General features: G+C 41.5%; 1 protein-coding gene across 2 annotated transcripts in view; it reads left to right on the top strand.

Moving 5' to 3' along the window:
• Positions 1–15,341, top strand: part of far1 (fatty acyl CoA reductase 1) — a 59,246-nt gene that overhangs the window by 9,745 nt on the left and 34,160 nt on the right. The window contains exons 2-4 of one of the 2 annotated variants that reach the window (XM_032523341.1): positions 2,154–2,183; positions 13,824–13,920; positions 15,000–15,116. In XM_032523341.1, the coding sequence (XP_032379232.1) occupies positions 13,849–13,920; positions 15,000–15,116 (189 nt within the window). In that variant the 5' untranslated portion in view covers positions 2,154–2,183; positions 13,824–13,848. Of the gene's footprint in view, positions 1–1,748; positions 2,184–13,823; positions 13,921–14,999; positions 15,117–15,341 lie in introns of those variants that run through there. The other variant, XM_032523340.1, reaches the window with a different exon arrangement.

Here is a 15,341-nt window from a genome sequence, read left to right as displayed (position 1 = left end):
AAGCTCAGTCATCCAAGAGGAGCTCGGAGTAGAGCCGTAGCTCCTTTGCGTCGAAAGGAGCCAGTTGAGGTGGTTCGGGCATCTGGTAAGGATGCCTCCTGGGCGCCTCCCTAGGGAGGTGTTCCAGGCACGTCCAGCTGGGAGGAGGCCTTGGGGAAGACCCAGGACTAGGTGGAGAGATTATATCTCCAACCTGGCCTGGGAACACCTCGGGATCCCCCAGTCGGAGCTGGTTAATGTGGCTTAAGAAAGGGAAGTTTGGGGTTCCCTGCTGGAGCTGCTGCCCCCGCGACCCGATACCGGATAAGCAGATGAAGATGGATGGATGGATGGATGGTTGCATGAGGAAGTAAGTGTGGTCTCATGAGGTAATATCTTTCCTGGGGCCCTCTATAAGTTGATCTGGCTATGATTGCCCTGAATAAGGCACTGATATCAAAAATAGAGTGGAGATGCCACAATGCACAAATTACTATTAGGCTAGTGCCTGAATTGGACCAAAAAGGTGCCAGTACCATTCAGCAGTTCAGCAGCCATGTGCCTTGAACATATTCATATATACACATGTCTTGGTTAGACCTATTTCAAATGTATTATATGGATTTCATCACAGGCAACACATAGTTAAGTTAAATGTAGAGAAAGGAGTCAGAAAGTCAGCAAATTGGCCCAATAATGCCAGTTAGCAATATATCTAAAGTTTGCTAACATTACCAAAACTTATAGCCACCACAAGCAAATGGTCATTCCAAACTAGTTATTGTAGCCTAGTAGCAAAACCCATGACTGTATTGCATTGAGCAAGTATGTTTTATGAATTCAACTTAATTTGTTAAGGGGATATGGCCATGTCTTCTTTTAGCAGTTAAGTAGTTTGGCTTTAATAAAATGTGTTGGATCCCCTAAAGTTGGCATGTAGTATACACTAGCTAGCTGACTCCAAACTGGGATAGAAGATCCCAGCCTGTGAACCTACCTACACACACATGAACAGTGGGAAATCTTATCTAATCGAAACTTTTTTGCAATGTAGGCCCTTCAATACAGAGAAGTGTTTAGCGGACTAAAATAAAGAGCTAAAATGTATTAAAAATATGCAGCATGAATACATGTACTGTCCAGTACAGTCAGCTTAATTTGTATGTAAGCCAGGGAATGAGATGCTGACTGACCAGTAGTAGGACATTATTTATAAAGATGCTACCTAAATCAAACCAACTATATGTTTCATGTACATTGAGGTTTTTGGAATTTATGTTGAAATGTAAAATAAATAGTTCTTATTGGATGGATTGAACGATTTTATTGCAGAGGGAGTGCTGTGATGTATTAGTGGAAACATGAATGCAACATGTCATATCTTCCGAAAACCACAGAAATGGGCACGCACGCACTCTCTTCTTCTTTTTCATTTTTACCTTTTCTTGAAAAATAGTTAATGCGCAAAATTGGAGATGTCAACAGCTTTGCTGAATAAGTTGTAACGTAGCGGACATGTATTTCACATGACTAAAGTCCAGGTATCCATCGGATGGGGGAAGTATAGGGTCGAGAAATGGGTCCCATCCAGTGCACCGTACGTAGTTGCGTTGCGCTCTAGCGTGTTCCTCCGCCATGACGGGTATATTGACGAATTGATTCAACAGCTTGAATCGTATAGTCCTGCACACGTCGTATACAGCTGTGAACGGTTGTCTGGCCGACATCAAATGTCTCTGTCGCAACGCTTTATTCTGCACAGGTGGCCAACTTGTAGAATGCTACCTCTCTTAGCTAAACTATTGGATTTAGCAAGCTGGTTTGCAACCTACAACTACGCTATGCGTAACGTCAACTTGTGACAAAACTACGCTTTGCATAGTCAGGTTTATTCGCTCTAAACAGTTGATGGAAACGCTTCTGCTTCGCATTTTCTTTTTTTTCCGCAACATTTTAATAGCTGACACCCAGAATGTGCGTTTTACATTAATCTGAAGCCGTTTTTTATTTAGATGAAGGGAAATACAGAGGAGTGAGACCTCTTTTCACCCTATCTGTGCCGAGCCGGTGACGTCACGGCCGTACATTTATCCGCCCAGGCTGCTGGCTTCCTGCTGCTAAGTGTCCACTCTAGCTGTACAAGCTGCTCCGCCGCCACATTACAGGCTCCCAAGTTGAAGAACCGGGAAACAACGACATTTCTGGTACGTATCCCTTTCAAATTATGTCCACGAGCCGTATGTGCCCTGTATTCATTGACTGCGGCGCTCATAATTGGTTTACTAGATGCTCAGCATGTCACATCGTGTAGGAAGAGATGCACCAAGAGGAGGGAAGGGTGGCTAACACTACTTTAGTGCTGGCCGAAGATACGCAGATATAACGTTAGGGACCAAGTTAGACGTTATGAGCATTTACTGTACACCGTTACTCGCATTTTCCCCTCTCTAACGTTACCACAGAGAGTTAGTCACCCATGCGACCGCCCAACCACCCTTGGGCTGTTCTGTTAAACAAACTCAATTCTCAATGGTTCTCCTTTTTCCCGCACGCTAACACTGTTAAACGTTGAACATTTAAATGAGGAAGGTTGACTGCTCTGGCAGCATATGAGGGACTTTTAATTTAAGGTGATGGCTAACGTCACCTAAGCGGCTCAACTTAATACACTCCCAGGATAAAAGGATAGTTAATCTTGTTAAAGGCAGTCAAATCCCAAATAGTCGGCGTTGTTTTAATATACTAAAGTTTACCAGGCCTTTCAGACGAAACGAGGTTTGCGCTGAGCTGCCGCTTGGCTCAGCGCACATCTACAGCGCACTTCGCCTAAAGTTCAACCAGACAGAACTTTAAACGCAGCCGCTGCGCCCGCGTTTTGCATGACGCAGCGAAACGCAGTCTTGGCGCGTCGCAAGCCATTGTGAACAATGAGATTCAGAGTGCAGCGGTGTCGTTGCCGCTTTTGATCTGAAAGGCCTACAAGGGCCCTAAAGGGCCTGTCAGACCAAAGGCGGCAACAACGCTCGTTAACGACGCCCCAGTGTCGCTGCGTCGAGCAAAGCGCGCCGGTGCGGGAGCCGCGCGACTTTGCACAAAGTGCAAACATAGCGTCGCCAATTGAGCAAATGGACAGTGAGTGGTAAGATGCGAGGCAGCTGTGAGAAGTGAGAATCACTGGATTCGTTGCCTTCGTAATGCCTGTTGGTTGCTGATAGGTTGGCTCTTGTATAATAACACTTTCTTTGCTGAAATCCATCATGTCATCACTGTTAAGATGTAACTTATTTTAGTAATGTGTAGAAAGTTTGGATGGGGGGGGAGGGGCGGGCATGTTGACCTCATCTAGTTATAGATACTTACTATTAATGAAGTTATTTTCCAATACATTTTTTATGTATTGGGAACTTAAAGGAGCGCTATGCAGTTTTGGCCATTTCTTCTGTTTTCTTGCTTTTTGCTCTGAAGTTTCTCTATAGAGCCCCCCCCCACAGCTTCAGAATAGATATTTGGCAGCTCCTCTGTTTACTTGTGTCTGACAACTCGTTCGGTCAATCTGCCGTTTCCTCATTGTTCCTCTGACATTGCTTCCCTACGTTTCTTTTTTTTTTTTTTTTTTTTTTTTTTTTTTTTGTTTGTTTTTGCCAGCTCAGCCATAACTATAGTGTAAAAAAACTCCATCGCTACCTTATTAGCTGGTTCTCATGTCACTGCGAGACCTGATATCACGTAATACTTCCTGACGCTGAGTCCGACGACTCGCCAGCAGATTGTTGCAAGGGTGTTTTTTTTCACTCGCAGGCACTAGGGGGAGCGAGACAACCACCATTCAACTTGAAAAGTCATAGGCATTCCAATGATTCCGAAGTTGTTGAGGTAAATTAAGCTAAAAAAAAAAACTGTATAGTTCCCCTTTTTAATAGACTTTTTGGAGCCAGTTTCTTTTTACACAGAATAGTTTAACCATCAGGGCTTAAATGCTACACAAACGCATGCATATATTCAGCAACATTTTGCACTTAAGACTAGCTTGTCAGACAGACGCGTGCGTGCGCGCGTGCGTGCGTGCGTGCGTGCGTGCGTGCGTGCGTGCGTGCGTGCGTGTGTGTGTGTGTGTGTACTTGAGCTACAGGTCTATACAAGCCACTTAAAAGATGGGGTGTTGTGCCATCACCATGAGCCAGGAAGTGGGCATTTCTTACTAGAGTAAGCAGGTTATTGCAGACTGATCTCAGTGTTGCTGGAGCATGAAATCGATCCCAATGGTTTGACATTATTGCCTTTAGTCAACGCATTTCATCTGCTTGGTAAATCTTTCCTGTCGGGGCTGATAAGGATAACCCAAGAAGAAACTAGGTATTGTTTTATATAAGTAAATGTCTTTGTCAAACCTTTTACTCTTTATCTAGCTGTGGTTTTTCACATTACATGACGCTGATTGCAGGGCTTAAAAAAAGTGTTAGCCATGCCAACATGCCTTTTCATTATTTGCTAGAATAAGCAACCCACTGTGCACGCTGGTTGTGCACAGTCCCCACTTTGTCCACCACTTTTTTTTGTCATTCAGCTAACTGTAAATCCATATGCTCAATACAGCAGACCAAGACTGACTACTGCAATTATCCGTGCCAACTACAAATTAAATACAAGGCTCTTCCCCCCCCCCCCCCCCCCCCCCCCCCCCCCCCCCCCATTCTTTACTCGAACTGTTCCTTCTGCGTAAGGAATGTCAGACACTTTGAGTGTGCCTCCTCTACACAAAAAAATCCTTGCATATTTTGCGTAGGCCTCCAAGACACAGACTAAATTTGTAGTCACAAGTAGATAAAAATGCATACACATTCTAGACGAAAGACTAATCTTTAGTTGGTGTGTATACCTACTCTTTAAATGTGACCTGAAGCACATATATGACACTAATGTTTTTTCCTACAGCTAAGATTCATGGTTACTTGAACAGGTTCTTGTACACAATGGCGGCCTGACAAGTGGCACTTAGGGTAAGGAAAAGTTTGCCTCCTGGGCCAAAGTTCCTCTTCCCACCAATGGGTCCTGTTTTCAGCTGGTACTTTCTGATGGGCCAGGCTATGGGTTTGGGTTTAAAGTAATGTTAAAATGCAAACTGTCTGCAACCTTGAATGAAGTCCCATACTGTCAAACTGCATCTTAATAATACATTTTACTCTTAATGTTGACATTAGATTTCTCTTGTGGCTTTCCCTTCTGTGAGTACATTCAGAAGCTGCCTTCAGTCAGTGTGCAGCTCAGCCGTAGTCATGTGACCAGCATACTGCTGGACCTGGCCACCTGGCAATGGATGTGATGCAGCAAACTGAATCTGCAGCATTGGCCTGAGTGTGTGTCCTCAGAGTGTAGCGCACAAATATTCTATTGTCTTCTATCTCTCGGAACTCATGTTTTCAGTGTTATTTGATATGCTGCTTTATTTGACGGCATAATTGTCTGAATGGTGATTCAGCAGCATTCAGTGTTGTTGTTGTTGTTTGATTCTTTAGTATTAATCTTATTGGTATAGTTTCACCACCTGACCCACCCACGTCAATAACAACCGAGTGTTGAGGCCAGTCGGATTCTCCTAGCACCTCTGTTGTATTTTCACTATTAGGGGGCTGGGAACCACGTTGGCAATGCGGTTCACAGATCCAGCAGAGCTGTGGAACCCTACTGTTTTTTTTTTTTGTTTTTTTTTTTCATTGATAAGTCATGCTATAGCCTAAACTTTACATGGTCGAGTGGTGCCATTTTCATTTCCAGATCCCTGTAAGGACCTCAGAAAAAAGATTTTAGCCACTTCCATAACTAGGTGACACTAAAGTAGAATAAACTCGTAACTCCCAAACCGTACATTGCACATTCAAAATACACATATCCGCGCGTTCCCTAAATTCAGGAGAATCTCCTGATATAGGCCACATGCATTTCCACGTTGACTTTAATGCGCAAAAAGTTGCAACTTATTGTCAACCAACTGCTTCTAGACTTTACGACCGATCTGCACAAAACTTGGTAAGTAGACCAACCTGACAAAATTATCAACATTTTTTATTGTATAAAAATTGTGCAAATTGCACACAAATTTGAGTAGCTAGCTAAAAAAAAAAACACAGTGAACAACTTCAGATTTACAGTTTAGATGTACAATGGTTTGTGGACCTCACATATAAAAAATTGCAGATATGGACCATTAGGTGGTGCTATAATCACGCCAAACCTGTTTTTGCCTAGAACTCCCACATTACCCATCTCACATTAGAAACTTGTACATCATGTGTTCCTTGAATCGAATTCTTCAAAGGCCGTGTGAACGATCTGCATGAAACCTGGTATCTAGCATCACCAGATGAACCTGACCAAAAGTTATCAAAAAACATTTTGCTATGTTAAACTGTGGGCAATTTACCGCCAAATGAAATTTTGTAGCTAGCAGCCAAACCAACTTTAGCATATCTCTGCCATATTAAATGCTAACCGCAAAACACTTGAGGTTTGTTTCACATGCTACTCTAAAGCTCTGTACCAAATTCGATGAAGGTCGCCCATTAGGGGGCGCTCTAATCAACAAAGATGCGTTTTGCCAATAACTCCATGGATGGAACATTTGCAAATTAAATATCTCTGCCATCATAATGAAACGTGTTACGCTTGTTTGACATGCTGCTTTCCGTCTCTGTGCCAAATTTGGCTAAGATCGGCCAATAGGGGGTGCTTTAGTCAACATAGACCTCTTACTCAATCAATGTTAATGGGATATTTGTACCACATGTCCTCCTTCCTTGATATTTCCTTTCGGTACGCTTTGGGTTCATCTTTTGCGTGGTTGTTGGGCAACTCGTGCCAATGAGGCTTGGACCTCGTCATAACTGCTTGCAGTTGTTGTGCGTTCTTTATTGCTTCTATCTCTCTCTCTCTCTCTCTATCTCTCTCATCTCTTCTCTCTCTCTCTCTCTCTCTCTCTCTCTCTCTCTCTCTCTCTCTCTCCTCTCTCTCTCTCTCTCTCTCTCTCTGCTCTCTACTCTCTCTACTCTCTCTCTCTCTCTCTCCTCTCTCTCTCTCTCTTCCTCTCTCTCTCTCTCTATAAACGGGCAAATCAGCATTCAATTTGCATAGACATTGGGATTTATCATTTATAAAAACACACCTGTGAAATATTCTGCTGTTTAATAACACATCATGAATCAGACGTAGGCTTTTCTTTGGAAAAATGTTCTTAAGAATGAGGTGAATGTGGCCCATGTACTTAGGGAAGCAATCAGACTTTCACACGAGGCACAGAGAGCTTCCAAGTGAAGCCATGTCCACCAACTGCCGCAACTACATGTGAGATTGTGTAGGATACACAACGATTCCAGTAGCGATTTGGTGACAGATGTTTCTTTCTTTGAATCAAAAGAAAGCCTTGACACTTGCCCTGTTTGTGAGGATATAGGGAGGAAGACAGCAGCATGAAGGGTGTGGGTGCACAAGACCCTCAGGTCCAGAGAGCGGCTGGGGGAATTCCGGCTGGTGAAGGAGCGCCGCTTTCACTGTGACCGGTTCCAGGTGTAATTTCGGCTCAACAGAGCAATTTGATAGTCTGCTGACAAGAGTCGGGCCTACTATTTTCCCGGATGGGTTATAAATGGGTTTCTATTTCTAAATAAAATGTTGCATTTCAACAATACGTGTCATTGCATGTTTACATACATAAGAGGTCTGCAGTTGGGTATAATAAAAGAAATGAGCCTAAAATTCATACATTCATCATTTGTTAATACTCTGGAAAACACTTTGATAAATTCATATGTGCTGTTAATTACTCCAAAACTGGAGCGTACGCACTTGTAAAGGCCATATACTACCTACATGTGAACTTAAATTAAAATGAGTAAAGGTGCTCCGATCAGGATTTTAGGGGCCGATCACGGAATGCTGGAGGCAGTATAGGTTGACAACGTTCACCGGGTCTATTTGAAGCCTTCTATTTATCATGTCATACTGTATTCATCTATTATTTTTAAGTCTTAACAACAATATATGTATTAAAATAAACAGAAGATAATGTTTTGGGAATTTTCAACTGTTTGAATTATCATCCAAATTGAAGCCAGCCATCCCGTTTAGCATCATAGATAGAGATACATCTCTTTCAAAAATTCTAGGTTCAACCTTTTCTAAGGCAATCATACCAATTAAACCATTATTACTTTTTCAACTATACTCAAAACTTAGATGTAAAATGTTTTATTGTCCATTAAATTTAAGACACTGGAAATTCATTTTTGCCCCCCCCCCCGCAACAAAAAACACCGCACACAGACAATACAAGTTGTATACTTACATAAAATTTAAGTTAAGAAAGTGTGTGTGTGTGTGTGTGTGTGTGTGTGTGTGTGTGTGTGTGTGTGTGAAATTCTCATTACTGATCATTCTATAGCCCTAGCTGGGTGGTGCATGAGTGAGTTACTCTATCTATGCAGTAAAAACCCTGAATAAATACCGGCAATAACATTAAACCTAATATTGACTCTAGCTGTCTTCTCTGAGGGGAAAAGATTAATGTTGGAAAAGCAACTTCTTCTGTGTGTTAGCCAATCGCAAACAATGTTTAAGGCTCAAACCGACACCGGCAGTACTGTTTTGTAGAATAATCGATGGCATTAATTAATCCCCACGGAGGAGTAGGGTCTGTTGTGAGAGCATATGCAGCAGTACGTGGCGGTTAACATTGATTGTGTGGCGGGCCGCCACAAAGATATCAATGGAAGGGAAATGCATTCAGCCTTTCAACATGCAGCATTCACACTGCAATTTCTTCAGAAATTGCATTCTATAGTTATTCTGACTACGTTCAGCTACAAAGCATTCAAATATCAAAATGTTAAGCTCATTAAGGACATTATGGCTGCTGTTCTGCTTTTCATGCTTACCTTAATATAACTATCATCCACACTACATGCGTTCTGTACAGAATGGGTAGTCCAGTTGGTAAAAAAACAACTGCGCTGCCTGTGTCTCAAACCTGCGGATGTCTTCATCTCGTGAGGGTATCGTTGCCCACGTGTGAATGACGTCTGAGCAAGTCGGACACAAATCTACCCGGCCCGCATTGGGTGGCAAATGCCGTGAACAATATTGCGCGGACCTGGCTCATCTTGAATGAGCCTAATGACAGACATTATCTATGCCTGTACAGTGTAAGGATTCATTCGTGAAGAGAACACCAAAATGCCAGATGCATCAAATGTGAGCATTTTCCCACTCAAGTCGGTTACGACGATGAACTGCAGTCAGGTCAAGACCCTGATGAGGACGACTAGCATGCAGATGGGCTTCCCTGAGACGGTTTCTGGCACTTTGGGCAGAAATTCTTTGGTTATGCACACTGATTGTTGCAGCAGCTGTCCGGGTGGCTGTTTTCAGACAGACTGGATGTGGAGGTCCTGGGCTGGTGTGGTTACACATGGTCTGCGGTTGTGAGGCCTGTTGGATGTAGTGCCAAATTCTCTGAAACGGAGAAGGCTTATGGTAGAGATATTAACATTCAATTTACGGGCAACCATTCTGGACATTCCTACAGTTAGCATGCCAATTGCACGCTCCCTCAACATCTGTGGTATTGTGCTATGTGATAAAACTGCACATTTTAGAGTGGCCTTTTTTCCTGTGCCATAATAATGCTGTCTAATCAACATCTTGATATGCCACACCTGTGAGGTGGATGTATTATATCTGCTAAGAAGTGCTCACTAACACAGATTTAGATTTGTAAACAATAATTGAGAGACAGGAGCCTTTTTGTGGACGCTCGTGGAAAAATGGGGCAAAAACAAGTGTTGCGTATATAATTTTGTTCCGTGTAAATATCATGATGTAAATGCTAACAGTCTACCCAAAATCAATCAATACCTCCAGTAAGTGCAAATTGTATAAGTGACGTGTGCCAGGGCAAAAAACTAAATGGCAAATGGACTAAAGACGCACATGAGCAGGTGTTTTGAACTTTGCTTTGAGTAAAGTGGTGAACTTTTTGAAGTCAATCGACTCCCACATTTGTGTAGACATCCCGGTATCAATACACATTATCCCACACTTCCTCCCACTTTTGGTGTTCTTTAGGGCTGGGACGATTTGTCGGCGTCGTTGATTACATAAATGTGTTGACACAAATAATTAGCGTTGTGTCTAAAAATAACATTGCTGCCTCCAGCAACACCGCAAGTATGGATTCCTTGCAACATGTTGAAAGACTCGCCCGCGGTCTTCTAAAGTGTGAGTACTCTACTCTGTACTCTGTAATGCCTAAAACAACATGGTAGTCTGTAAACTAAAATGATCCCCGAGTCGGGATAATGGCAGTAAAACACCGTACGTTCTACTCACCTATGCCTATCCAGCTTCTTCCATAGCTCACCCATATACAGTATGTCCTGCACTGTGTGAGGTAAACTGTGCTGCGTCCCCCCATTTGTATTCTTGTCTCCAATAATTGCGCAACCAGGCCAGATTGTTTCAGATATCTCAAAAGTCGTTTATAATGTCAATTATAATGGCCCATGTTTAAAAAGTTCATTGGTTTAAATCGGGCTCAGGCTCATAATTCCCTTTTTAGAAAAGAGAGAAAAACTGCAATTATATTTTAATTTACTAAGGACGGCCTAAATTAAATATTAACCCCTAGCTTCCAACCTCCAATTTTTGATTAGAAGCCCAGTTAACACAGAACATGCAGTGATGTATTATAAGTGTGTGCAAAGCCGACTAACTGTTTTAAATGTAACTACATGAGCTGCTATTCCACATGATTATAATGGCTTCTCTAGCATTGGTTAGCGCTCTAAAGTATGCTTGCAGTAATAAACTATCATGGTTTTGGTATCGATACCAAACATGTTTTTAGCTTTATTGACTTAAATAAATATCCTGTGTAACCATGTCTAATTTCTGATTGGACAGCAACAAATCCTTTCAACTGTTTACCCTATATCTCGAGAACAGCCTTGTCACGCAGAGAAATTAGTCAACAGTGGCCTGGGCTGAAATCTGTTCATAAAGAATTTCATTTCAATCTTTTCACTGATTTATCTGCACCTGCTCACAAAAGTTAAATATTCCTGTTGTATTATAAACCTAATGAAAAACATTTTTGCATGTGATTCAGGAGATTAAAGGACTATGAATGAATAATTAGCGTATAAATACGTCATTCAATTTAATTGGCCAAGATTTATCACTTATAATTACTGCAGTTCTTCCAAGCTAGAATGAGTTCATAGTGAAGTTACTATAATCATGGTTGACTTGATTTTTGTAACGGTATTGTTAAAATGTTGGTTTTGAATGTGTTAAGGCAGTCTCTTACGTTTTTTTAATAGGTCTGTCCGAACAACCTCTCCCCCGTCATCAGTGTATGAAAGGGAAATGACACGTCGCTATTCGGCTCCATTCGCACACCTTGAGGCGTATTTACAGTTCTGTTGTTGTATTTTTGAGGAACTTTAGGGCACTTCTACATTTCTTCAAAATGAATTTTACAAGAAATTCTTCATTGGGAAATCAAAATGACTACATCTATAGTCTATTTCCAATTTTTATATTATACTGACCCCCTTACGGTTTTAATATTTCCAGATGTTTATTATCAGGACAATGAACTGACAAGTTGAACGTTGTGCAATTAGAACGGACCCACCGCGGTGACGTTTTTGGTGGAGCTATTAGTTTAATAGTCGACTTGGAAGAAAGGGAACGTTTTGACGATAAACTACATCAACACAACAGTGACAGGCCCAATAACCTCTGAATAGTTCTCGTTAAATTGCAATGTGAGCAGCAGCCGGTGAGGGTGCATTATGTCGGCGGGGGAATTTTAAAATGCAACCGTGATTACATTATGTGTGTACCCTATTTCTGATACTTGACGGCAGAAACCTTGCCATGGCGGACCGCCACTACAAAATCAACAGATGAAACACTGGTTAACCCTAAGGAACCGAGAGAGTTGTATCCAAGCGAAAACAGCCCCTCTGATTCATAATTTAATAATCATAAAACACAGAAACTTACCAATTGTTGCAGCTAAAAGCTAAAAAGCTAGTGGTCACGGAGGTCTCTTCGGGCGGGGTCTTTCTAGCCTCTACACGTGATTTTCTATCCAGCCTGGAAATCGTGCTTTTTTTTTTCAGGGTCGTTAAGCATTAAATCCAAACGGTTAAATCCAAGATTTATCCACTTGATGTCCATAATTTGTCATGTTTTTGCTTATTTCTGCCGCTAGCTCTGTGTATTCGATGGCTCTCCCTTGAATCATTGCGCGTTTTATTTACGGAAATTAAGGCATACTAATGCCTTATATGGGCGAGGGCAAAGAGTTTAGAGTGGGATAGATAACTATCTTCAAAGTCAAACTAATCTAATGTGATCAAAGATGGTATTTAGTGGACGAAATAGATAATTACCGTTTTACACAGGAGAATGGTGTGACTGTTTTGAGAGTTGGCATATATTTGGGCCTTTTTTTGTTGTGGTTGAAGAAATGTAAATAGTTTGTTTATTTTTGAATATGGACCGTTTCAGACAACACAAATTCTTGTGTAGCATTCCTCTGAGTGTAATATCAATAAATATGACATTATGTTGTTTAGTGGCATAAGTAAATGTCATGAGGGCAAAAGCGTCTGGACGTTTTTGAGAAAATGTATGTATTTTGTCAACTCTAGAAGTTATGTTTATTTCTTCACATTGTGACTCCCAAGACATAAGTGTTTTAGAGAGGAGATTGGCTTAGCTTGTACCACTTTTAACATTCAAGTGACCTCACTGCAGCCCAAATATTCTAATAACTCAGTTTGTCCTGAAAAAAATGGTTAATATCTTGACTATAGACAACAGTGATGTTTTACAAGCTTTTTTTAGAGATTAAAACCAGACTAACAATGAACTGTAAAAATGACCTTAGGTCTCTGAGGGTTAAGCAGTATTAAGTTGTGGTGGTGTGCTAGTGCTTTAATAGCAGACTTGGGTTTGACATTGTTTGACGTGTTGTATATTCAAACAATGGCTGATAAAAAGAATCCCATAGTTAATGATTAGATTAGTTATCTCCTGAATGGCCGTTATCAGCTCCAGTCCTTTTGCTTAAATCAACATAAAGTGACTGATAAGGCTACATGCAGTTGTGCATAGAGTCAACACATCACATTGTGATTTGTTCTCCAACTGTAATGTTTGCCACAGATTTGGGACTAGAAAGATTTAGTCAACAAATTAATCTGCAATATGTATTGGCGTAATAAAAATTAATTGCAGCCTTTTTGGGACAAATGTACATTTCTGTCTGTATACTTTCAAGGTTTGCAACTGGTTAGGGATGTTTATGATTAACAGTTAACCAATAAGAATTTTGACCATATCAAAATGTATAGAACATTTTTGCATGGTAAATTACACACAACTTTATAGTAGCTTATTTTATTTTTTTTCTTCAATTTGTGGCATCAATGGCCTGGCAATAAGCACAAACCGCAACTGTTACCAGATTGGCGCAGAGTAAATCCTGATTAATGCTCAGAAGTCTGTCATTACTGCTCATCCTTTTCATGACATCTGTCATGTAAAATGTTGGACTAGTACATAGGGTTGCATTGTACTGTTAAAAAAAGTGTGTGTGTCAAGTTTGCTGTTAAAGACTTAACTTCCTTCCAAGCTACAATTCTGATTTTATTTTTCAACTTTATTTAGGTTAACATCCTTAGCCCCCACATAGAAAACACCTCATGGATCAAGGGCACGCTGTAAGTTTGTCTCCCAATTGTAATCCTCCCTTTGCTTTGTTTTTTTTTCCTCTGCAGGTGGAGTGGTGTTGAGGAGCTCATCATGGTGAACATCCCAGAATACTATGCAGGAAAAACAGTGCTGATCACTGGAGCAACAGGCTTCATGGGCAAGGTACAGTAGTACTTTGAATAGGCAAGAAACCGATGCCAGGGGCGACCTCTAGCTCACCCAGTAAGAGCGTTTGTTCATGTAGGCTGAGTCCTGCAGCGGCCCGGGTTTGAATCCAACCTGTGGCCCTTAGCTGTGTTTCTCTCTCTCGCTCTCTGTCTCTCCCCTTTTCCCCCCCATGTTTATCAACTGTAATAAAGGGGAAAAGCCCCAAAAAATCTGTAAAAGTGAACCCAACCATGTGGGTGAGATGAGAGGAAACCTGTCTGGAAATCCTTCAAGTTCAGTCTTTTCAACATAACACGCAAGCAAATAAGTTACATACTGTACTTCTTGCTGCTTTATTCGCCCACAAGTGTATGCTAACTTAAGGGTGTTATTAATGCCATTTTTGTCCATATGTCACGGTAAGTAACTAAACATGTAGATTTGAGGTCTGTTAACTTTAAACTTAGGGGCGGCTGTGGCTCAGTGGTAGAGCGGTTGCCTGACACTGAACCCCAAGTTGCCCCTGATGCTGTGCCATCGGAGCGTAAATGTGTGAGTGTTTATCTGATGAGCAGGTGGCACCTTGTACGGCAGCCTCGGCCACAGTGTATTAATGTGTTTGAATGGTTCCTGTACTATGCAAAAGCGCTTTGAGTAGTTAATACTAGAAAAGCGCTATATAAATACAGTCCTTTTACATTTAACTTTTCACACCATGAAGCGGGAAGAATGAAAATTGTCCACCAGTCATGATAATTTGACACTTATTTTATGCTAAATTGGGAGTATTGTGCTGTGGAGGCATGGGTAATAACATGTTTTCACCTGGTTTTAAAATCCCGTCTGAGTGTGCCAATCACTAGTGGACAGCTGTACATGTCTTTACATCTGGCAGTAGATATGGTCGTCCTTTTACAGCCTTATTATACCAAAGCCATTGTTTTTCATTTATTTGAGTCTGTTCAGACTTTGTGGAGGAAGAAGCATTCTTGATACCACACCTTAGTTAATTCTCTTCACTTCTGCAATGGACAAACTTAACTTTCCAAAAAGGAAAATGTGACTTTGTACCGCTCACTTGCTCATTGTTAAAGGTGCTGCTGGAGAAGCTGCTGAGGTCCTGCCCAGGAGTCAAAACTGTCTATGTGATGGTCAGGTCCAAAGCTGGTCACAGCCCTCAGGCCCGCATTGCTGACGTCATCAACTGCAAGGTGAGTAGAGAGATGGGGTGGCACCATTTGATGGGTGTTTGATGGACGTAAAGGATTACGTGAGGGTGAAGTCTGTTGGTACCAGCTATGCTTGAGTTTGAGCATGATTCAGGATTTTAATTTAGTAAAAACAGGTTGCACAACACAAACTGATTGTTGTAATATGGAGTGTAGATGCCCCTAAAAATGGGCACCTCCCCCGAGCAGTTGTATGTAGTTTGGTTG

This window comes from Etheostoma spectabile, chromosome 8, assembly GCF_008692095.1.
Source record: "Etheostoma spectabile isolate EspeVRDwgs_2016 chromosome 8, UIUC_Espe_1.0, whole genome shotgun sequence".
NCBI classification, from domain to species: domain Eukaryota; kingdom Metazoa; phylum Chordata; class Actinopteri; order Perciformes; family Percidae; genus Etheostoma; species Etheostoma spectabile.
Note: the sequence above shows the minus strand (reverse complement) of the source record. Positions and strands in the feature narration are given on the sequence as shown.